The sequence below is a fragment of the Bufo gargarizans genome, chromosome 11 (genome assembly GCF_014858855.1).
Source record: "Bufo gargarizans isolate SCDJY-AF-19 chromosome 11, ASM1485885v1, whole genome shotgun sequence".
NCBI lineage: Eukaryota > Metazoa > Chordata > Amphibia > Anura > Bufonidae > Bufo > Bufo gargarizans.
The window spans coordinates 13719966-13746325 of NC_058090.1; the positions used below are offsets into that span (position 1 = coordinate 13719966).

Genomic DNA, 26360 nt, shown 5'->3' on the forward strand with positions numbered 1-26360 from the left:
GTAAAGCTACATTTTCAAATGAATCCCAATATCTGCTTTGACTTTGCACCAGCTGCTTGCCATTAATTGCTAGAGTCCATTTTTGGCCACTTGCTCTCCCAATCTAAGTGCATTCCTGGTTGGGGGTATTAGGGAGGTAAGTGAAGGCTACAGTAGGTGCTCATCAGCAGCCTGGACCCTCCTCTCCCAGGATGATGGGGGTGCAGTGACTTGCAGTGGATGCCCTAGCAGGCGCAGACTTTGCACACTGGCATGTGCTGGGTGCCCCCTCCTCCACCTGGCCCTGCCCATGCTGTCAGTAGGAGGACTGGGTCACGCATCCTCTGCCCATACATGGTGGAGGCTTCCTGGCAGGAGCAGCTCCCTCCGCCCTCCTGCAGCGATCAATGCGAGCTGCACAGGCTTCGGGCTCAGTCTCCATCCAGGCAGGAGCAGCATCCTTCCAGCTCCTCTGCACCTCCAGCTTCATCCTAGTGGCTGCTCCCCACCCTGGGCTGGTCGGATGTGGCCCCCAATCTCTTCTCTCATCAAGAATGGGCACAGCTGTCTCCAAGAAGAAGGCACTGAGGAATGACACCATCTCTCATGTAGCAGCCAAAGTTAGGTAAGTGCATGGCAGCAAACCTGTGGGGCATTAGATTGTAAACTCTGTGTTTTAGGAATGAGCAGATGAGTGCATGCAGCTGGAGGGGTATAGATTGCAAGCTCATGGGTCTATTCTCTGGCTACATGCTACCACTTGCACATCCACCTGACTGGCTCTGGTGATATTACATAATTCGGTGGGTTCAGGATGGCAGCTGTGCCATCTGCAGAGACCTCCTTACTCCTGAATATGCCCCCCTATGGTATTAACCATCTGCATTCCAGCTCCGGTAGATCCTCGGATGATCCCTATGCACGGTACAGAGGGGGAAGCTTAATAGACTCTTGCTTTACAAGTGTTATCATAGGAGTAGTGAAAGCAGACAGTGCACCCTGCTTAATTATAGTGTCACCCAAGCGATGGCACCCGGGGGACCACAGGCTCTATGGTGACACCAGCAACACTGCACAGAACAGGAGGCTGCGGAGGAACAAGGTATATACAATGTATCAAAATGTATCACCAAACACAGTTTACTATAAATATATATATATATATATACACTATTATATAGTGATATATTATACTATATACATATATATGCTATTCTGTATGCCACTGCTGGCAATCATCAGATTTACACATTTGTCACCATTGGATGGTAGTCTGCCCCCAACTTTTAGAAGGAAGCCCACCCCCCAATATCATAGAGAATTGCCAGATGCAGCTTCCATTATGTTCCCCTTCTCCACTTGGTCACATTTAACACTTTGTAGCCAAGGTCATCGATGAAGGGCTCTGTCATCAGGAGCTGGCGATGAGGATACATCTCCTGGATTTACCATAGTGGAGATTAATGTGGGAACCAGTAGAACCAGTGAAGGGAGCTGGTGGAAGTCCTCCTCTTTGGGTTATTGATGGAAAGGAGCAGAGGCCGGGCAGCTGCCATGGGCCAGGATAATGGGGGGGATATTAGGTGTCATCACAGACCGGAGACATCTCTGGGAAGGACGTCTTCGTAATTGCCTTGTGGTATTTGCTGGTGGTGAAGTTGAGCTGGGTGTAGTGTTAAAGCAGACACAAAGGGATGGACCCTGGGGATTTTGTGGAAGTCTTATGTTCTCTGCACGTCTTGGAGTCAATTTAGCAAATAGTCTATTAAAGTATTCTGCACAAATCTATGGGTTTGTTACATAGTAAAGATGTAGCAGAGCTGGGTTTGTCATTGGCCGAACTCGCCATTCGTTATTTCTGGGTTTACATTTCATTGCAGGATGCATGACACGACAACGTCAGCTCTGCTGAATCTGCAAAGATGTTGTTTCATGACTATGCAGATAGGTTAAGATATGCCGTCCATATCGGCCACTTTCACACTCGCGTTTTGTGCGGATCCGTCGTGGACGGATCCGTTCAGATAATAGGACCGTCTGCATCAGTTCAGAATGGATCTGTTTGTATTATCTGTAACACAGCCAAGGCGGATCCGTTCTCTTTTGTGCCAGATTGTGTCAGTGAAAAACGGATCTGTCCGCATTGACTTACATTGTGTGCCAGGACGGATCCGTTTGGCTCAGTTTCATCAGACGGATACCAAAACGCTGCAAGCAGCCTCCAGAGCGGAATGGAGACGGAACTGAGGCAAACTGATGCGTTCTGAGCGGATCCTTTTTCCATTCAGAATGCATTAGGGCAAAACTGATCTGTTTTGGACGCTTGTGAGAGCCCTGACCGGATCTCACAAATGGAAAGCCAAAACGCTAGTGTGAAAGTCTTCCTTAGTTGTAAAACTACAACTCCCATTGTGTCCAGTCTTTTATATTTGCTAGAAACCATAGTAACCAGTTGCTGGACCCTCAATATGCCAATACATATGGGACCAGCATTTCTTAAATAGCCACAAGCCCAGAGAGCAGAGCTGTCAGCAGTTCTCCATGTGTCATAAACTGTAATAGGAAGGGTGGATGGCTCTGCTCCTTATGTATATCCACATGTGGTCTGCCACTTCTGACAGCTGCCATCATGCCCTGGCACATTTGGCGTTGTAGTCCCAAAGGTTGCACCCTACTGCTCCAGCTGCTGACTGCCTCCCTATGCTGTAATACATTAAAATAAAACAGTCTTATGTCTGGAATATGAACTAATGAAAGACCGTTGATGTCCATCAGAGATATATGCTGGATGGATTACATTGACTACATTACAGGATGCACAGGGTAATAACATTAGTGAATCAAATGCATTCTGGGTCAATGCTATTACCTTGAATTAGATGCATGGACCCCCTACAAGATGCATGGACCCTCTACAAGATGCATGGACCCCGCACACAATGCATGGACCCCCTACAGGATGCACGGACCCCCTACAGGATGCATGGACCCCCTACAGGATGCATGGACCCATGTATCTCTGTGAGCTGCACAGATCCCCCAAAATCAAGGCTATTAAGTCACTTTTCATGTATACTCTATATGACCTTGAGAGATGGTGGCGCCACAGCTGACGAAGAGGTTGAGAAGATTTTTCAGCCTCCATCTAATGTGGTAAACTGGTGTCCGGAGAAGGATGAGATAGTCAGACAGCACTGGTCTGTCCTGGGATGGGTGGAATTGCAGGACAGATGTGGACACCAGGGCGTTTGCAGTGATCAGTGGTGGTCATGTATAGATGATATGTCTGATGCTCGTGTCAGTGTCATATGATGTATACTGGGGTGACATAAGTAATTCCCTGCATTTCGCTGTCAGTAAGGTAACACTTTGCAGGTAGTTTGGAGGTTCTTCCAATGTTCTCCGCCCTATGGTATATGTTGGAGCTATATAATGATGATTTGCTGTCTGTTCTGCCCATGCTGATGTGCAATGATCAGAAATATGATGGTTGTGATTTGTAGACTGGGCACAGCGGCTGGAGGTTTGCATTTTCCCACATCTTAAGTGGCAGTGTCACCTTCTGGGATCACAGGCGGGTGCCAGGAATCCAAGCTGCGTCACTGACTTGAGTTTGAGATTTTAGGGACAGGGTTCAAGGCAGAGACATAGAAGCTCCTGCTGCTGACGTGACTCTGCCCTCACCTAGATCATGCTGTGAACAGGACCCATATTTACTAAGAAGCTCATCACATGTCGCTGGCCCCTGCACTGCCCATTGGGGGCTCCGCCAGTCTCCCATATGGAGAGGTCCAGATTCATCTCCAATGGCTATGCCCCAAGAGCATGAAAAAGATGGCTTTGCCATTTGGATGAAGGGACACACTGCAGGGAACGACCACTGGACGTGACAGGAATAAAACATTTACAAATTGCCTGTTTATGGAGGGATATACACTTTCATAGTCACAGCCAGGAAGGCTGGGGCTTCATTACTGGGGAGGCTTGTGTGGGCGCTCGGGTATCTCAGGGGGCATGGATATCTCTTCTGTAGTCCTCTATGGGTAATATTGGCCAGGGGCCCTACACGTGTGGCCATGAAGTAGTGACCATGAGATTTCCCTGGACTGTGGTCAGCCTCTCCCCAGCCTGCAACTACTGATGGCCGGGAGCAACGGCCATGGAGTTATCAGATGGACACTTGGTATATGGGGTTGGTGGGAGAAGAAATCATTTATATCACTTGTATGCAGAGTATAATAAAATAACCGCCATCACACGTCTGACACCCAGATCCTCCGTCCTGAGGTTTCTCTTTCCAAGCGACCTTGAAAAGTCAGCAAGAGGCTAACATCTAGGGTGCAGTTGGTCCGGGTTGTGTCTGATCATGTCCACCTGCACATCCCATCCTCTTGTATTTCTCTACACAGTGATCACCTTGATAAGTCAGGGAAGGCTGACCACCTGCAGTGGCAGCCATATTGAAAGAGGACAACTCAAGGAATTTTGGGGGATTTTATGATTTTAGCAGGAAAGACTCAAACATTTCCTGCTGATACTTAAATGTGTCCAAAGGCCATGTAGATCACAGGGAAACGGGGAATAACAGTTTGCACTTTTAAATGTTTTCTTACACTTTCCCAATTGCTGATCCCCGGCCGCTGTGGAGCAACTCATCAGAGCGGAGATTCCAGTGACTTGTTTTATAGGCAACTGGAACTAATAATTCCCTGTATTGTCTACCCTGGAGTCATTATCAGACATGTCCCTCCCTATCAATATTTACAAAATAAGGGCTCATTCACACGGCCGTTGTTTTGGTCAGTATCCGAGCCGCAGTTTTGGCGGCTCGGATGCGGACCTATTCACTTCAATGGGGCCGCAAAAGATGCAGACAGCACTCAGTGTGCTGTCCGCATCCGTTGCTCCGCTCCATGCCCCGCGCTTTGCGGACAAGAATAGGCAGTTATATTAAAGGCTGTCCATGCCGTTCTGCAAATTGCAGAACGCACACGGGCGCCATCCGTGTTTTATGGATTTGCGGACCGCAAAACACACAATGGTCGTGTGCATGTAGCCTAATATGTAGGATTTTTAATTGAAATTTCTAGTCTGTGCCTTCAGGGTGTGAGCTATTAATGTAGCTAAAAATCCACTATAGCTACAAAAGTGTATTCACTTGTGATGTTCTGTCATCATGTGGAATTTTTGCCACCGGAATATTTTTATATACATTACCTATTCTGTATTATACTTCAGAGCTGCACTCACTATTGTGCTGGTGCAGTCACTGTGTACATACATTACTTATCCTGTACTGATCCTGAGTTACATGCTGTATTATACCCCAGAGCTGCACTCACTATTCTGCTGGTGTAGTCACTGTGTACATACATTACTTATCCTGTACTGATCCTGAGTTACATGCTGTATTATACTCCAGAGCTGCACTCACTATTCTGCTGGTGCAGTCACTGTGTATATACATTACTTATCCTGTACTGATCCTGAGTTACATCCTGTATTATACTCCAGAGCTGCACTCACTATTCTGCTGGTGCAGTCACTGTGTACATACATTACTTATCCTGTACTGATCCTGAGTTACATCCTGTATTATACTCCAGAGCTGCGCTCACTATTCTGCTGGTGCAGTCACTGTGTACATACATTACTTATCCTGTACTGATCCTGAGTTACATCCTGTATTATACTCCAGAGCTGCACTCACTATTCTGCTGGTGCAGTCACTGTGTACATACATTACGTATCCTGTACTGATCCTGAGTTACATCCTGTATTATACTCCAGAGCTGCACTCATTATTCTGCTGGTGCAGTCACTGTGTACATACATTACTTATCCTGTACTGATCCTGAGTTACATCCTGTATTATACTCCAGAGCTGCACTCACTATTCTGCTGGTGCAGTCACTGTGTACATACATTACGTATCCTGTACTGATCCTGAGTTACATCCTGTATTATAGCTCACTGCAGAGGGCACTTCAGTATGAGCTGCTGCCTTTGGGGCAATTGCAGGAGCAGCAGAATATAAGTTCTTATTCACACTGCTTCTGATAATAAAAGCATATATACAGGTATGTCTGCCTGCCTCTCCACGGCTCCTACCTAGGTGCTGTCAGCAGTTTTGCGGTGTCATCCAAAGACGCCTTTGCCACCAGCAGTTGTAGCAGAAGTATTGAGGGTAATAATTTGCTGTCTGCCCTTGGAGACGACTATAAAACTCTATAATATTTCAGCCCATCTTCCTGCACTTTCCAGCTATTTAAATCAGGGACATAAAGTGAATTTCTTCCATTACTCTGCCTACAGAAAGCTGTAGCTACACTGGGAGAGGCGGCCATGAATACAATCTGTGCATTTCATCCGCCTCCCGATTGTGAGCAGGATTGGCTAATATCTACGTGTAACAATCCACATGAGCCCAAGGTGCCAGTACAAACAGACTGTATACCGCCATCTAGTGCCCTGACCAAGGGTATCATACTATGCAGGAACATTCTTGCCATGTATTCTTTTATCTCCCAGTGAGGAGATTAGCTAGGACAATATATAAAGCATACATACCGTAGAGCAGCTGCCAGGGCACATGTGGAGAGGAGGGAAGGGACCCCAGGGGCCCCATAGGAGGCTGCATCCCTAGATGAACTGCACTACTTAGCACACACCGGAGGGCTAAATTGGCCCAAGAGTCATATAGAATTGGGAAAGCACTGAGATGGCCTGCCAAAGTGCTGCCCTCTACAGTATAAGAAGGGTGGCATCTACCCATGCCTGATGGAAGGAGCACCCATAAAATGCAGAATATATACGGTAACCGCTGCGTTCCATTCCCTAGCATCACAGGTACTGGAAAAAAATATAGATTGCAAGCTCTGAGGGACAAGGAGAGAAGCAGCATGAGTGCAGACTGGATTATAATGAATGACCACTGAAAAGATATTATTGAGCATAGCCATGTTTGAGCTGGGGGGGGACACAAATCACAGGGCCTGTAGCGGTGGGCGGCAGCTACGCGGATTATTTTTATAGATGTGGCGTGGGCTGCAAACAAGATGATTACGGGTGTTAAGGAGAGGACATGGCGGAGACAAGCCAAGAAGCTAATTTGTGCTCCTGCCAGTGGAGCGGAGATTGGACTTATTCACTAAACAGTGTATTTGGCTGAAGTTTGCTGCCTGACTAATCAGCGTCTAACGTCTTCATTATCATCTTCATTAAAACGTTCGGCCTCCTGCAGCTTTCATTGTGCTGATCTGATTACCGGGGCCACGGGAAGGAGACGCACGGATAGGGTCAGGGCATCACCCTCAGCTCTGCCTAGTGGGCAGTAATCCAGCGGGCGTGCAAAGAAAGCGATATAGCGAAGGCGGCGCGCTAAAAGCTCAGTCAAAAATCATGCCAACAAAACCTCAAACCAAAGTGAACGCACCTTTTGAGTCTTCACTGCACAAGCCAATCAAAAGAATACAAACCACTGTAGTAGAAGGTAAAGGAGGCGGCACTCACCCGTGCAGATCAATAAAAATGATCCTTTATTTCATACCAGATGCAAATACAGTATCAGCAGAGGTAGCGGGGGCGGGTAGCAAATAGTCCACACGTAGCGGGCGTCGCGAGGCCTTGCTGCCTGGGCACGAGTGGTGAACACAGTAGGAAGGATCATGCAGAGACCTCCGAGATTTCACAGCATTTACAGAACCACCGACCCCCATGCTGGCATGAGGTGATAAATGGACTGGGTAGGACCGGCAATCACTTCTGAAACTGCCCCTGGACATAAAGCATCCAGCAGTGGTCCTCTAGAGAGTCAGTTCATAGTATATGATTTAGAAAACAGTGGAAACTAGCTGTAGTGGGGGTGGGGGGGGACATACATTTTTTTTTATTTCTGCAACTGGCATTTTGAGAAGCCACGGTCACCGTCCCTCAGGTGACGGATGTCAGGAAATCAAGGAGATTGGCTGAGCGTGGAGGAATCTAACAGCCTCCTTGATTTCTCTTGATTGTGTTGATAGGGTTAATGACCACTTCCCTTTTCTCAGCTGTTGCTCAGTGGTCATAACTTCTACCCTTTATAGTCTCACCCCACCCTTCTGACTATGCGGTTGATAGCTTCATTTGGGTTTGGCTGAGCTGGTGTGAGGTCGTCTCTGGTGTTCCTGTTCTTCCGTCTCTACAGAAGTTAAGTGTTGCGTTTGTTTGTGTTTGTTATATTCCCTATTGTTTGTATCTGGGCCTGAGACAGACACTTCCATTCGTCCATCTGGGGAGGAATGGGTTGTCTCTGGTCCTAACCTTTTTCAGGGCCTAATAGGGATATAAAGGCCTAGGTATCCTGCATACGAATATTCCTACCCTCACCACCCGGATTAGGGTTGTTTCTTCTGTAGTTTCCAGGCCCAGTTGCTGTTTCCCTTCCCTCCTGTGTTCAGTGTGGAGTCCCCCCCCCACACTGATTGTGACAGCCACGTCGTGGTTGCTATAGTTCAGCATTGACAAGATATCAAAGGGGTACCCCAATTTAAAGGGCATCTGTTAGCAGATTTGTACCTATGACACTGACTGACCTGTTACATGTGCTCTTGGCAGCTGGAGGCATCTGGTCCCATGTTCACATGTGCCCGCATTGCTGAGAAAAATGAAGTTTTAATATATGCAAATGAGCCTCTAAAACTGAAATATCATTAAAAACTGACTATAGATTTCCCAGATCATTGTGCTAGAGCCATTGTTAGAGTAAAGAGCAACTGCAGAGAAAATGTATATTAACATCAATGGCATAATAAAGAAGAATACATTTTGCTAAATACTGTCTTCTTTATTCTGGATGTCACTCTAATTATGTCTCAAGATACAGCAAAGGTTATTATTACTACTATAATACTGCTTCCCAATGTACAAGAATATAACTACTATAATACTGCCTCCTATGTACAAGAATATAACTACTATAATACTGCTCCTATGTACAAGAATATAACTATTATAATACTGCTCCTATGTACAAGAATATAACTACTATAATACTGCTCCTATGTACAAGAATATAACTACTATAATACTGCTCCTATGTACAAGAATATAACTACTATAATACTGCTCCTATGTACAAGAATATAACTACTATAATACCGATCCTATGTACAAGAATATAACTACTATAATACTGCCCCCTATGTACAAGAATATAACTACTATAATACTGCCCCCTGTGTACAAGAATATATCTACTATAATACTGCTCCTATGTACAAGAATATAACTACTATAATACTGCTTCCCAATGTACATGAATATAACTACTATAATACTGCCTCCTATGTCCAAGAATATAACTACTATAATACTGCTCCTTTGTACAAGAGTATAACTACTATAATACTGCCTCCTATGTACAAGAATATAACTACTATAATACTGCTCCTATGTACAAGAATATAACTACTATAATACTGCCTCCTATGTACAAGAATATAACTACTATAATACTGCCTCCTATGTACAAGAATATAACTACTATAATACTGCTCCTATGTACAAGAATATAACTACTATAATACTGCCTCCTATGTACAAGAATATAACTGCTATAATACTGCTCCTATGTACAAGAATATAACTACTATAATACTGCTCCTATGTACAAGAATATAACTACTATAATACTGCTCCTATGTACAAGAATATAACTACTATAATACTGCTCCTATGTAGAAGAATATAACTACTATAATACTGCTCCTATGTACAAGGATATAACTACTATAATACTGCTTCCCAATGTACATGAATATAACTACTATAATACTGCCTCCTATGTCCAAGAATATAACTAAATGATTTTCCTATTTCATGACGTAAAGTCATAGTTTTATTAAAGACACGGAGGCGAGTATTGCTTTCTCCTTCTTTACTTTCCACCAATAGCAGCAAAGAAGAAATTTACATAATCATAACAATAAAGGCCCCTCCCCTGATAGATCCTATAATAAGCAGTGTCCTCTTCATCAACTTCCTCTTTCTTGACAACCGCGACACCAACTGCAACTGTAACAGGAACCGGAACTGGACCCGAGAACTGCAACCAACGGGATCCACGAACAGCAGAATCAAGCCAACCGGGCTAACACCTCAGGAAACCTGGAACCATGGAACAGACCACACACCGTGGAGAATTCAGCCTGAAACAGAGCAAACAATATAGCCAGTGTAAGAAACGGGTCAGGTAATGAACGAAAAACGACCCTGGAAACAGAAGCACACAGCCAGGTCGGTGAAAAACATAGGACAATAAATAATACATGATATACATCAAATATATATAAATATCAACTAAAGACAATGTAAACAGTCCAACAATAACACCCCACAAAAAAGGGCGGGCAGGAGAAATATCCAGGGCGGGCAATACTCGCCTCCGTGTCTTTAATAAAACTATGACTTTACGTCATGAAATAGGAAAATCATTTAGTTTTACATCAAGACACGGAGGCTCATATTGCAAGTTCAAAGTTGACCAATAATGGAGGAGAACACATGAGGAGGCGGTCGGAAATAAAAGTCCCGAAATGTGGAGGCCCTAGACCAATCCGCCAAACGCAAAATGTCCTCCAAACGAGCCCCCGAAACCGCCAGGGCGGTGGCAGCCGCGCCCCTGGCCGAATGAGCGGTAAAGACCGTTGTATCAATCCCAGCAAGGGACATGACCCACTTCATCCAGCGCGCCAAAGTGGGGCTAGACACAGGGCCAAAAGGATGGCGAATAGAGAGGAACAACTGTGGAACGGCCACAGAGCGGTGAGCTCGAGTGCGCAACTCATATTCACGCAAGCAAGCCACAGGGCATAGCGCCGGGGAAGACGGGAAACAGGGAAAAGAGACAGACCGAACATTGGTCTTGGTGCGCCGCGTAATGTTAAAGGTGACGCCCTCAGGAGAAAAGGACCGAGCATCATGGTCCAGAGCCCTGACGTCAGAAACCCGCTTACAGGAAATAAGGCAAAAGAGGGTCAACAACTTGGCCGAAAGCTGACGGAGGGAAAGAGACGCGTTCTCAGGCCACGCAGTGAGGAAAGAGAGGACTAGCGAAACGTCCCAAGTGGAAGTGAAGCGCGGCCGAGGAGGCCGAGCCAAACGAGACCCACGCAGCAAGCGCGACACCAAAGGGTGCTGACCCGCCGGAACACCATCAAAACCCAGGTGGGTCGAAGAAATCGCCGAACGGAACAGATTAATGGTCCGATACGCCTTTCCCGCCTCAAAAAGAGACGTAAGGAACTGCAATAAATGGGTCACAGGCGCCGAAACGGGATCAAGGTTCCGTTCCACGCACCAGATAACCCAAGATCGCCAAGCTGCCCGGTAAGATTTTCGGGTGCCGGGAGCCCAAGCGTTATCCAGGAGGCGTCTAGTCGCCTCCGAAACTCCCTCGACCTCTCCGGGAGTCCCGAGATCCGGCACGCCAGAAGCTGAAGGGATCCGTCGACCAGTAGGGGGTGGGGCACGCCCAGAGGGCCCAGGAGGAGATCCGTCCGAACCGGGAGGAGGAGAGGTACATCCACCAGGAGTTCCAGGAGCATCGGGTACCAGGCCTGAGTCCCCCAGAAGGGGACCACCACTACCAACTCCGCCATCTGACGACGAGTCTGAAGCAGCATCCTCGGGATCATGGCAAAGGGCGGAAACGCATAGTGTAGAGCCGAAGTCCAGTTCTGGAGAAACGCATCCACCGCCTCCGCTTCCGGATCCGGGCGCCAGCTGAAGAACCTGGGAAGGTGGGTATTGAGCCGCGACGCAAAGAGGTCTATGGTGCAAGGGCCCCAGATGGCCGAAATCGAGCAGAACGTCTCTGGAGCGAGCCTCCAGTCGCTGCCGTCCGTGAAGTACCGGGAGCTCCAATCCGCTCTGTAGTTGTGAAGACCCGGGAGATATTCCGCCTGCACCATGAGGTCCCTGGAAAGACAGTAGGACCAGAATTCCTTTGCGAGGCGAGCCAAAGTAGCCGACTGAGTGCCGCCCAGGTGATTGACATAGCGGACCGCCGACACATTGTCCATGCGCAAACGGATACACGCATGGGCCATGCCATTGGAGAAACTCCGGATTGCGAACGAACCCGCCAGAAGTTCCAACGCGTTGATGTGAAGACGGCTCTCCTCCTCTGACCATCGACCACCCGTGGAAATGCCTTGGCAGTGGGCACCCCAGCCCTTGAGACTCGCGTCCGATTCCACCACGAAATCCGGTTGGAAACCGAAGATCGCTCTGCCGTTCCACGCCTCCAAGTTCTCTATCCACCAACGGAGCTCCTCCCGAGCCTCCTGATCCATGACCACCAGATCCGCAAAGGTGGCACCGGCTCGAAGATGGGCGATCTTCAGTCGTTGTAGAGCCCGATAGTAGAGAGGCGCCGGGAACACCGCTTGGATCGAAGACGCCAACAGGCCAATGATGCGGGCCAGATGGCGCAGCGACAGGGAGGTAGCCGCGAGAGCGTGTCTCAACTCCTTGCGGATCGCCCGCAATTTCGCCATCGGGAGGCTGAGGGACTCCGAAACCGAGTCCACTGTAAAGCCCAGGAACTCCATCTGACGAGATGGCGTGAGGATCGACTTCTCGGGGTTCAGCAGGAAACCCAGGTCTGTCAAGAGTTGTGAGGTCCACTGAAGGTGTTGCAGCAGCGTCGACTGACATTGATGCATAACGAGGATGTCGTCCAGATAGACGATTAGACGCACACCCCGACACCGCAGCCAGGCCATGACCGGACGCAACAGTTTGGTAAAGCACCAAGGCGCTGACGACAGGCCGAACGGGAGGCACGTGAAACGCCACACTTCGTCCCCCCAACGGAAACGCAGGAGATCTCTGGATGCCGCGGAAATCGGGACAGTCAGGTACGCATCCTTGAGGTCCAATTTTACCATCCAGTCCCCTGGAACTAATAAGTCCCGCAGGAGGTGGATCCCCTCCATTTTGAAATGGCGATATCGCACCACAGAGTTCAGGGCGCGGAGATTTATCACTGGACGCATCTGGCCGCCCTTTTTCTGGACTAGAAAAATGCTGCTGAGGACACCCCCGGAGGTAGGGGGAGCCCTCTCTATTGCCCTCTTTTGGAAAAGGGACCGGAGCTCGATGTCTATGAGTTCCCCGTGTGGTTGGCGGGGGAGGAAGGATGAGCCCTGGGGATTCCGTGACCTCTATGTGAAACCCCTTCACCGTAGTCAGCACCCCTGGGTCTGACGTAACCGTGGACCAAACATGGGAATAATGACGGAGTCTGCCCCCGACACAAGGATCCAAAGAAGTCCCCACTGGAGATAGACTTACCAAAGGATTTGCGAGGGTTCTGGTTTCCTCGAAACGACCTTGATCGCCATTGGCCGCCTCTGGCCGGGAAAAATGGAGGAGGAGGACTTCTCTGCTCCTGGAAAGGTCGTCCTTGCGAATAGGAGCCTCTGCCCGAACTGCGGGCTTGGAATGCGGAACGGCCGGACAGACGGCCCCTACCACTGCCGGCCCTGGTGGAGACCCGACCCCGGAACATGGAGGATTGGGCCTTGTCCAGCGCCGTAAATGCCCCCACATATCTACCGAGGTCCTTGATAAAGGAGTCCCCAAAAAGTAGACCATTAGCGTCCTTTCCTGCCTCGGTAAGAGCCAGATTAGCCAGTTTCGGGTCGATCTTAAAAAGTATGGCTTTACGCCGTTCAATGGCCAGGGATGAGTTAGAGCTGCCCGCGATACAGATGGCTCTCTGTATCCACCCAGAAAGCTCCTCCGGGTCTATTGGAGAGCCGTCAATTCTGGCCGATTCGGCCATCTCAAAAATTTTGGCCAGAGGACCAAAGATGTCTATGAGCTTGTCCTGGCAACTCCTCAGCGCCGAATCTAACCCCTTACGGGGATTCCAGCCGGTTTTGGCCAGGAACTGGGTCATCTTCAGATCCACCGAAGGCGTCTCACAGACCTTGCTTGGCACTAACGGTCTGGGACATTCGGACCTAAGCTTACTGCGCGCCTCTTTACTGAGAGGACGGCGCACCCAGTGCTCCAGATAGGTGCTCACGTGAGCCGTTGGCAGCCATTCTGATGACCTAGGGTGGTGAAGGGCATCAGGGTCAAATAAGGGGTTGCCAGAGGGATCCACCAGGGAAGGCGCCGCACTAGGGGCGGTGGTGGCAGGACCCACAGACCCAGAGGTGGAAAGCACAGGGTCAGCAGAGCCAGGGATGTCATAATCCATTTCCTCCTCAGAACGGCCGCTCACCTCCGCGTTAGCCTCCGCCTCAGAATCCAACTCTGATTCTATATCATTGTTTTGTGCTCTAGCACATTTCCATGTACGCACCCTTTCTGCCTGGCGCAGCAAGGCTCTTTTGCGCGATCTATGCGCGCTATCAATGGTGGCTGAGATCACACCGGTCCGTTTCTCCTGTACAGAAGGAGTATCACCAGCGGCAGGCTGCGGATGAGTTACAGGCGTCAGACTAGAGGGGCCAGGAGCATGGGCAGATAAGGCCTGAGATATTGTTTGGGATATCATGGATGACATGGATCCCATGGCCTCAATGATTGCGCTAGACACAGAGCGCTGCAATTCTATGGCCTGTAAGTTCACATCAGCCCTACCGGGGTCCCCAGATGGGGGTGGGGTAGGCCCGGATGGGGATCGGTCAGAAGACATAATTTGAAAATAAAACAAATCACGCTAGGGCGCTCTATGGGGCTAGAGGGAGCCTAATAAAGGGCAAAGGAGAGTTTCCCTGAACCTAAAACTACCTAGAGAGGGGTTAATCACCCCAGGAGCCGCAGGGAGAGAGACGCTGCTGTCCGGTGAAGGTGCCGATCCGAAAATCCCGCGAGCGCATGCGCGGGAGGAAACCCAAAATGGCCGCCGAGATCTCGCGGCCGCGGGAAACAAGCAGAGACCAGCGCCGGAGCGGCGCAATACTGTGGAACGCAGGGAGAGAGGTAAGAGGGAGAGGGAGCACCACCGGACGCAGGTCCAGGCCGCAGCAAGCAGGCCAGTGACAAGGGCGAGTCGCCGGACGTCACCCGCAACCGGGAGAAAAACCGGCACGAACGCAGGGCGTACTAAAATAGGGGAATAAAAAGGAGGGGGGGGGGGAAGACCCCCCAAAGCAGGAGAAAACGGGGGTTCAGTGGAGCAGAAATAATCCACAGGCCCCAATGACAAAAACAAGGGCCAGGGGAGACAAAAAACCCAATCAACAAAAGCCACAAAAGCTCAGAGATCAACCCCTCAATCACAGCAATAGACAAAGCATAGATGTTACTTATCTTTTGGTGGAGCAGCAAAGAAAGAGGAAGTTGATGAAGAGGACACTGCTTATTATAGGATCTGTCAGGGGGAGGGTCCTTTATTGTTATGATTATGTAAATTTCTTCTTTGCTGCTATTGGTGGAAAGTAAAGAAGGAGATAGCAACATGAGCCTCCGTGTCTTGATGTAAAACTAGTATAATACTGCTTCTATGTACAAGAATATAACTACTATAATACTGCCTCCTATGTACAAGAATATAACTACTATAATACTGCTCCTATGTTCAAGAATATAACTACTATAATACTGCTCCTATATACAAGACTATAAGTACTATAATACTGCCTCCTATGTACAAGAATATAACTACTATAATACTGCCTCCTATGTACAAGAATATAACTACTATAATACTGCCTCCTATGTACAAGAATATAACTACTATAATACTGCTCCTATGTACAAGAATATAACTACTATAATACTGCTCCTATGTACAAGAATATAACTACTATAATACTGCCTCCCATGTACAAGAATATAACTACTATAATACTGCTCCCTATGTACAAGAATATAACTACTATAATACTGCCTCCTGTGTACAAGAATATAACTACTATAATACTGCTCCTATGTACAAGAATATAACTACTATAATACTACCTCCTATGTACAAGAATATAACTACTATAATACTGCTCCTATGTACAAGAATATAACTACTATAATACTGCTCCTATGTACAAGAATATAACTACTATAATACTGCTCCTATGTACAAGAATATAACTACTATAATACTGCTCCTATGTACAAGAATATAACTACTATAATACTGCTCCTATGTACAAGAATATAACTACTATAATACAATTCCTATGTACTAGAACAGGGATGCTCAACCTGCAGCCCTCCAGCTGTTGTAAAACTACAACTCTCACCATGCCCTGCTGTAGGCTGTTCATGCATGCTGGGAGTTGTAGTTTTGCAACAGCTGGAGGACCGCAGATTGAGCATGCCTGTACTAGAATATAACTACTATAATACTGCCTCCTGTGTACAAGAATATAACTACTATAATACTGTTCCTATGTACAAGAATATAACTACTATAATACTGCTCCTATGTACAAGAATATAACTACCATAATACTGCTCCTATGTACAAGCATATACCTACTATAATACTGCCTCCTGTGTACAAGACTATAACTACTATAATACTGCTCCTATGTACAAGACTATAACTACTATTATACTGCCTCCTATGTACAAGAATATAACTACTATAATACTGCTCCTATGTGCAAGAATATAACTACTATAATACTGCTCCTATGTACAAGAATATATCTACTATAATACTGCTCCTATTGTAGGAAGGTACAAGGGGTCGTCATTGATGGTAGGTATGTGTCACCAAGGCTTCTGGCGTCAGTGAAGTAAGAGCTGGTACTTTCTTGTGTCAGCGGCAGCTAATTCTGATTGACACTTTGCTATTTAGTATGGCTGTAAATAGCTGATCCGGGACGGCTCTTACTGGGAGTAGTCAAAGTGCTGGGTGGGTAACTACTCCCCACGTGCCAGGCCGGGTCTTGGCAGGCTTATAAAAAAAAAACAGCCAGCACTGTCAGGTGGTGTGGATTACCTCCCTCTGACAGTGGAGCTCTGGCGATCTCTGTGCTGAAGTCTGAAGGCCGTTTGTCAGGCGAGCAGGCCGCCTTAAAGCCTGCAAGTGGACTTTCTGAGGCTGAACATTCAGCCGGGTGTGATATGACACCCCGGATACCAGGTGAACTTTATTTTGTTTTTATGGGTATGAACAAGCACCAAGTCTGAAAAGTGACTGTTGTGTTATGTTATAAGTGTGAATAAACACTGAAGAGTGATTTACAACCTGGTCCTTTGCCTCTATACTGAGTCCACTAACCTGCCTACCAGAGCCATTCCCCATACTATGTACAAGAATATAACTACTATAATACTGCTCCTATGTACAGGAATATAACTACTATAATACTGCTCCTATGTACAAGAATATAACTACTATAATACTGCTCCTATGTACAAGAATATAACTACTATAATACTGCTCCTATGTACAAGAATATAACTACTATAATACTGCCTCCTATGTACAAGAATATAACTACTATAATACTGCCTCCTATGTACAAGAATATAACTACTATAATACTGCCTCCTATGTACAAGAATATAACTACTATAATACTGCTCCTATGTACAAGAATATAACTACTATAATACCGTTCCCTATGACCTTATGACAAGATTGTAGCAAAAGACGGAAGCTGAGCATGGAGATATAAAGCCGCCATTCTATATTGATATCATTTCATTAGGTTTTCTTTGTTGATGGCCTCCTTTCTCTTGTATACCATCGGGTACTGCTGGTTTTCACCCTGTTAAAGGGGTTGTCCGAGTTATGAAAAAAATATATAGCACTGTAAATCTGATGGGCAGCAATATATAAATTAAACATTAAAAAAAAATGTATATTTACTCATTTCCCTGGTTCTCTTCTGGCCCTTTTTTTACATGCAACAATTTCTGCCCAGCATTTGCCTCCTCACTGCCTGCAGCTACTCAGTAAGCTTTCATCAGTAAAGCTTTCAGCATTGAGTCTGGGCTCCTAAAGGGGTTAATCTTTCCTGAAGTATCCAGTGGGAGGGAGACTAGGGGAAGACAGCAGCAGCTCCCAGTGCAGGGGGGCATGGCCAGCACAGTGAGGTCTGGTGTACAGACACATAGCTGCTCTCTCAGGCTTGTGCAGGAAACTTCATCAGAGCAGGGAGAGAAGCTGACATCACAGGTCATGTGACCCTCAGTGACATCTGAGAAAGGAGCCACTACAGATGCAGTAAGTGCATGGTAAAGCTGTTACATTAGATTAGTTAGAAACATACAAAGAACAAAAAACTAACTCTGACAATCCCTTTAATATATACGGTATATTTCGTGGTTAGATATTCATTGGTATCTGCAGCACAGCGTAGAGAAGTGACATTCCTGAGGGGCCCCGCGGTCGCACATTTCTGACACAGCACAGGGCTTTGTAGCCATCCGAGCTTCATTATGTATGACGGCATTACATTATTCAGACCTCCATGGTGAGGCGGTAGAAGTGCGAGTAATTACAGTTGTGTCCCTGCTGCTTTGTAATTATTTAATCACAAAGGTGACATCATTATAAGCACAGACACGCAGCTATTTCCCACTCCTGCCACATACACACGCCTATACATGTGTATTACCATGTCCGGCCCTGGAGCTTCTCCTGCACATACATCTCCAAATGTCCATCTTCTACAGACTCATTTTGTACAACAGGACATGATTCTAGGCACCTGTAGGTCTGGTGAAGACAAACTCGAGGGTTGTCCAGGTTTAGAAAAACATGGTGGCTTTCTTCCAAAAACAGCACCACACCAGTCCACTGGTTGGGTACAATATTGCAGCTTAATCCCAGTTACTTTAATACAGCTGAGCTGCAGTACCAGACACAACCAATGGACAGGTGTGATGCCGTTTCTAGAAGAAAGCAGCCATGTTTTTCTGATCCTAGACAATCCCTTCAAGGTTTATAACAAGGATATAACAATTGATGACCTACCTAAAAATCAGTGTGCAGGCTGTCAGTTTCTGTTTTCTTTAAATCTCGTCATCTGACAGCTCATGTGTAGCTCTTATTTCTGATCTCCTGATGCTTATTACAGCTTAATTCTTCTTAAACTGATAAGAATATGACTTATATAATTGTTTATGAGGTCAGGATATCAGAGATAAGAGCTACACATGAGCCATCAAATGATGGGATTCAAAGAAAACAGAAACTCAGAGGCTGCAAACAAACTGATTTTTTAACTCTTGTATCTCAGAAACGGCTTAACATTTTTAATAAAGACCAATTAAAAAAAAGATTTTTAGCCCAAAATGGTAAAATGCAGTCATTAAAACAAAATGTCACCAAAGGTGTACATTAACCTTTAAATTGATGCCTCAACTTCCTGCAACCCAATTGAAAGGTTTAGATGTTTCTGTGTCTCATTCTCTGTGTCAGTAGTTGAACTAAACAGCGTTTTTTTTATTGTCCGGAGGCCATGCCTGGTATTGCAGTGTATTCCTATAATTTTCCCCCTTTTATATACTGCTGTTTGTGCTTATGTTGCATGTATCAGTGATGTTATATGTAGACGGATTGTGACATACTGTATTCTCTCTCTTTCTTTTTAAGAGCAGCAAGGGCCTTTGGAGAATACTTGTCACAGACTCATCCGGACAGCCAGAACGGCTCAGGTAAGACCGCGCTTCACCTCATTATGTGTTAATAGTCCCATGCCTATTAATATCAGATATTTCCATATAATAATTCAGGGTCTGTAAAGTCACCACTCAGGACATGCTGCTAAATCTTTACCGTCCACATCAAATTCTGTTTTATCCAGTGGAGGTATAAGAATATTAAGTTGGGTAATTTTCATACAAATGTATAATTCGACTAATGTATGAGGTAACATGTGCCACCCTATTATTAACACGCGTATCAAAACATCTAATATTGTACATAAGAGGCAGTATTATAGTCGTTATATTATTGTACATAGGAGGCAGTAATATAGTAGTTATATTCTTGTACATAGGAGGCAGTATTATAGTAGTTATATTCCTGTACATAGGAGCAGTATTATAGTAGTTATATTCTTGTACATAGGAGCAGTATTATAGTAGTTATATTCCTGTACATAGGAGCAGTATTATAGTAGTTATATTCTTATACATAGGAGCAGTATTATAGTAGTTATATTCTTATACATAGGAGCAGTATTATAGTAGTTATATTCTTATACATAGGAGGCAGTATTATAGTAGTTATATTATTGTACATAGGAGCAGTATTATAGTAGTTATATTCTTGTACATAGGAGCAGTATTATAGTAGTTATATTCTTGTACATAGGAGCAGTATTATAGTAGTTATATTCTTGTACATAGGAGGCAGTATTATAGTAGTTATATTCTTGTACATAGGAGCAGTATTATAGTAGTTATATTCTTGTACATAGGAGGCAGTATTATAGTAGTTATATACTTGTACATAGGAGCAGTATTATAGTAGTTATATTCTTATACATAGGAGCAGTATTATAGTAGTTATATTCCTGTACATAGGAGTAGTATTATAGTAGTTATATTCTTGTACATAGGAGCAGTGTTATAGTAGTTATATTCTTGTACATAGGAGTAGTATTATAGTAGTTATATTCTTGTACATAGGAGGCAGTATTATAGCAGTTATATTCTTGTACATAGGAGGCAGTATTATAGTAGTTATATTCTTGTACATAGGAGGCAGTATTGTAGTAGTTATATTCTTGTACATAGGAGGCAGTATTATAGTAGTTATATTCCTGTACATAGGAGGCGGTATTATAGTAGTTATATTCTTGTACATAGGAGCAGTATTATAGTAGTTATATTCTTTTACATAGGAGCAGTATTATAGTAGTTATATTCTTTTACATAGGAGCAGTATTATAGTAGTTATATTCCTGTACATAGGAGCAGTATTATAGTAGTTATATTCTTGTACATAGGAGCAGTATTATAGTAGTTATATTCTTTTACATAGGAGCAGTATTATAGTAGTTATATTCTTTTACATAGGAGGCAGTATTATAGTAGTTATATTCTTTTACATAGGAGGCAGTATTATAGTAGCTATATTCTTGCAAATAGGAGCAGGATTATAGTAGTTATAGCCTTGTATAGTAGGGCAGTATTATATTAGTAATATTGTAAACTAAACTGGCATGTAGCCGATGAATGCGAACAACACTGCCATTTTGATCAGCACTGCTTTAAAAAAAAAAAGCAATGGGGACCAGAAAGTGCAAGGTGACACTGCAGATCTAGACACCAGTATTACATCTCTCTAACAGTACACCAGCTGCTAAGCTCTATTCTGATTTACCCGTAGCCTGGCAACCCTTTATACTTTTGCATGGGGTGCTCGATACTCCAACAGGGAGCATCTGTATGTATATATATAAAAAAAACATTTATTGAAACTAATTACTTTGATCTGTTTATCTCATTATCCACCTACCCGGCAGGCTCCCATCTCAGCAACATGCTCCCTTTAGTGATTGAAACAAGTAATTAGGTCTCAGAAAAGTTAATTTGCTCCTGCCCTGCGCGTTCTGTACAGAACACAAAAGGCTGCATGATCTCTCAGGATGTAAACTTGCAATTTTATGTTCCACAAAGCACTTTGTAGGCAGCGATGGCTGTAAGCAGTGGGGGTGAGCGACAAATACTTGTTTTTGAGACTACCATTATGGACATGTTGGACCCTGTAAGTTTAGAGAAGACTTTTCTAGTCGTTTGCATCCTGTTTAGGTGTCTTATAAGTTTCATTATTCATCACTTTCTTAATAGTGCATTGTTGCTGTGACCTTGAAGGACTTGTCTCTTATTAATGTCTTTTTCTGGAAATTTGGGCTTGTGTGGTATTCAGTTATCTTGGCATCCGCGCAGATGATGTGCCATGCCAGGAAAAAGGCGTTCTTCCAAAGAAAAGGGGGAAAAGCGACGTCTCAGAGGCCAAATGTACACAAAGGCAGGATATTATCTGTAGTGATCTTGTTTGAGCTAAACGTGAATGAGTTACTGTCATTTTCAGGTGGAGTCAGCAAGAAACGAAATATCATGTATTAAAGATGCCAGTAAAGGGAGGAATGTATCTCGCCCTGCGCTCCAGAATTATGGCTTCATAGAAATTGCAAAATAGGTGCTTTTGCGACTTTTTGGGTCCCTTGCGCAAAAATTTAGTGAATTGGGAATTTTACAAACACACACTCTAGTTTTAAAAAGTGGCTGGTAAAACTTCGTATCTAGCTATGTACAAGGGTGATGTAGAAAAACTGGAGTGACGTTTCTAGACAAAAGTGTTGGGTTTAAAGATGAACCAAATGTAACAAACACCTTGTAATATTTGATAAATTTGGTGCAAAGTACTACGGCACAGACTTAAGCAGCACTGACTTCAGAGATTACCCTCATGATAAATTCCCCCTTAATGTATTGTGCTGAGCTGGAGCGGACTGGGAACTTAAAGTGGCCCTGGAAAAAATACTTAAAGTGGCCCCATTTTGTAGTTGGGTCCAAACTGATGGAAGGCAGGGCCATCAATACCATATTGTGGCACATTATACCACACCAAATACATACTGCCAGCAGCACAATATACGTCTCCCAAAATTTCCACTGGCCGCCTGTGAGGAGGGCCCAGGCAGCCCCCTGGGCAGCGGTTCACAGGGAAATTTCCCTGTAAGGTCTATGGGCAATTCGCCCCTGGTGCTGAGCAAGATATTATACAACAGTAAGGGGTTGATATGTCCCATCTACCTGGCGTCTGTGTGCACTTCCCCCCAAAGTGTTAGTGTGTCCCACCCAAGTGTGTGTTCTTCCACGTCTTCAAAGTGTCCTTGCGTCCCTTCCCTCCAGTGTCTGTGCACCTCATTCCCCCAAAGAGTCGGTGCATCCCGTTCCCCCAAGTGTCAGTAGATCCAATTTTCATAAGTATCAGTATGTCCAGCCCCCCGAAGTGTCCGTGCGTCCCATTCCTCCAACTGTGAGTAGATCCCATTCCCATAAGTGTCCGTGCGTCCCATATTCCCCCGCAAGTGTCCGTGCGTCCCATATTCCCCCGCAAGTGTCCGTGCGTCCCATATTCCCCCGCAAGTGTCCGTGCGTCCCATATTCCCCCGCAAGTGTCCGTGCGTCCCATATTCCCCCGCAAGTGTCCGTGCGTCCCATATTCCCCCGCAAGTGTCCGTGCGTCCCATATTCCCCTGCAAGTGTCCGTGCGTCCCATATTCCCCCGCAAGTGTCCGTGCGTCCCATATTCCCACGCAAGTGTCCGTGCATCCCATATTCCCCCGCAAGTGTCCGTGCGTCCCATATTCCCCCGCAAGTGTCCGTGCGTCCCATATTCCCCCGCAAGTGTCCTTGCGTCCCATATTCCCCCGCAAGTGTCATTGTGTCCCATATTCCCCCGCGTGTTTCCGTGAATCCCATATTCCCCCGCAAGTGTCCTTGCGTCCCATATTCCCCCGCAAGTGTCCTTGTGTCCCATATTCCCCCGCAAGTGTCCGTGAGTCCCATATTCCCCCGCAAGTGTCCGTGAGTCCCATATTCCCCCGCAAGTGTCCTTGCGTCCCATATTCCCCCGCAAGTGTCCTTGCGTCCCATATTCCCCCGCAAGTGTCCTTGTGTCCCATATTCCCCCGCAAGTGTCCGTGAGTCCCATATTCCCCCGCAAGTGTCCGTGAGTCCCATATTCCCCCGCAAGTGTCCGTGAGTCCCATATTCCCCCGCAAGTGTCCGTGAGTCCCATATTCCCCCGCAAGTGTCCGTGAGTCCCATATTCCCCCGCAAGTGTCCGTGAGTCCCATATTCCCCCGCAAGTGTCTGTGTGCCCTATTCCTTCAGGTGTCAGTAGATTCCATTCCCATAAGTGTCAGTGTATCTTGTTACCCCAGATGTTACCGTGTCATTACTCTGTCAGCTTAAAGGGGGCAGTGTATAATGCCGTAGAAAAATGAATCCTGACAGCAAAGGAGGCAATATGGAGAATCGCAATACATTAGTAAGTTCCTTGTATTCACTGTCTCTAAATGATAAATGCCATTCGCTGCAGTGAGAGGATAAATATTTTTTATTGTTGTGGTAACGCTCTAACAGTAAAAACTCTTACAACCTGTTTTTTTGTTCTACACATTGTGAATGTCCAAATTATTATATGTACAGTCCTGCATATAAAACACTTATTAGACCAACACTTTTTTTTTTGTTTTATTACCCATTACAGTTGCAAGAAAAAGTATGTGAACCCTGTGGAATGATATGAATTTCTGCACAAATTGGTCTTAAAATGTGATCTGATCTTCATCTAAGTCACAACAATAGACAATCACAGTCGGCTTAAACTAATAACACACAAAGAGTTAAATGTTACCATGTTTGTATTGCACACACCATGTAAACATTCACAGTGCAGGTGGAAAAAGTATGTGAACCCTTGGATTTAATAACTGGTTGAACCTCCTTTGGCAGCAGTAACTTCAGCCAAACGTTTCCTGTAGTTGCAGATCAGACGTGCACAACGGTCAGGGGTAATTCTTGACCATTCCTCTTTACAGAATGTTTCAGTTCAGCAATATTCTTGGGATGTCTGGTGTGAATCGCTTTCTTGAGGTCATGCCACAGCATCTCCATCGGGTTGAGGTCAGGACTCTGACTGGGCCACTCCAGAAGGCGGATTCTCTTCTGTTTAAGCCATTATGTTGTTGATTTACTTCTATGCTTTGGGTCGTTGTCCTGTTGCAGCACCCATCTTCTGTTGAGCTTCAGCTGGTGGACAGATGGCCTTCAGTTCTCCTGCAAAATGTCTTGATAAACTTGGGAATAAATTTTTCCTTCGATGATGGCAATCCGTCCAGGCCCTGACGCAGCAAAGCAGCCCCAAGCCATGATGCCCCCACCACCATACCTCACAGTTGGGATGAGGTTTTGAGGTTGGTGTGCTGTGCCTCTTTTTCTCCACACATAGTGTTGTGTGTTTCTTCCAAACAACTCCACTTTGGTTTCATCTGTCCACAGAATATTTTGCCAGTACTGCTGTGGAACATCCAGGTGCTCTTGTGCAAACTGTAAACGTGCAGCAATGTGTTTTTTTGGACAGCAGTGGCTTCTTCTGTGGTATCCTCCCATGAAATCCATCCTTGTTTAGTGTTTTACATATCGTAGACTCGCTAACGGGGATGTTAGCATATGCCAGAGACTTCTGTAAGTCTTTAGCTGACACTCTAGGATTCTTCTTCACCTCATTGAGCAGTCTGTGCTGTGCTCTTGCAGTCATCTTTACAGGACGGCCGCTCCTAGGGAGAGTAGCAGCAGTGCTGAACGTCCTCCATTCATAGACAATTTGTCTTACCGTGGACTGATGAACAGCAGGGCTTTTGGAGATCCTTTTATAACCCTTTCCAGCTTTATGCAAGTCAACAATTCTTAATTGTAGGTCTTCTGAGAGCTCTTTTGTGCGAGGCATCATTCACATCAGGCAATGCTTTTTGTGAAAAGCAAACCCAGAACTGGTGTGTGTTTTATAGGGCAGGGCAGCTGTGACCAACACCTCCAATCTCATCTCATTGACTGGATTCCAGTTGGCTGACACCTCACTCCAATTAGCTCTTGGAGATGTCATTAGTCTAGGGGTTCACATACTTTTTCCACCTGCACTGTGAATGTTTACATGGTGTGTTCAATAACAACATGGTAACATTTAACTCTTTGTGTGTTATTAGTTTAAGCCGACTGTGATTGTCTATTGTTGTGACTTAGATGAAGATCAGATCACATTTTATGACCAATTTGTGCAGAAATCCATATCAATCCAAAGGGTTCACATACTTTTTCTTGCAACTGTATATTAATAGTTTTTAATTATTAAATATATTTAAAGTATAAAACGTAAAAAACAGACTAAACTAATTAAAAATAATGTCATTAAAAATTCTAATTAAAATATTACAAATGTTATCCATTGTATTAACCTCTGCTACATTTCTACACAGTAACTATGTCACTAATAAAGCCCATTTCTCCAACCCTTCTTGGCAATGCGACCCCATCCTGCCCTCCTGTAATGAGGTTGCTGGCCTCCGAACCCCTTTCTAGCCTCCTTGAACACTGGTGCCTAAGGCTGTACACAATATGCTGCAGCTGTGAGTCAGTTTTGCCTCCGTCGGTCCAATCTTTCTTCTGTCGAATCTCACATAAGAAATAAATCCTGGCTTTTAGCAGCTTCTACTGGGATTTCTGACATAATAGAGATTGTCTTTCCCTCTCGAGACACAGTCCTACATGTGGAGCTTTGAACGCTGCGTGCAGAACATTGCGCCTAAGCTGGTTTTAATTATTGGTTGACCAGTTTTAATTAACTGAGCTGCAGCCTTAAATACCACTACTGGCTCATGCCTATTCAGCCTTTTCAGCAT

The 26360-nt window shown here is 45.4% G+C and overlaps 1 protein-coding gene across 4 annotated transcripts in view; it reads left to right on the top strand.

Annotated features, from left to right (window-relative positions):
• Positions 1 to 435: 435 nt before the first annotated feature.
• The window catches only part of LOC122922075 (NMDA receptor synaptonuclear signaling and neuronal migration factor-like), a 51641-nt gene continuing 25716 nt past the window's right edge, over positions 436 to 26360 (top strand). For 3 of the 4 annotated variants that reach the window (XM_044272532.1, XM_044272529.1, XM_044272530.1), the window contains exons 1-2: positions 436 to 604; positions 19535 to 19596. In XM_044272532.1, the coding sequence (XP_044128467.1) occupies positions 534 to 604; positions 19535 to 19596 (133 nt within the window). In that variant the 5' untranslated portion in view covers positions 436 to 533. The remainder of the gene's footprint in view (positions 605 to 19534; positions 19597 to 26360) is intronic. The other variant, XM_044272531.1, reaches the window with a different exon arrangement.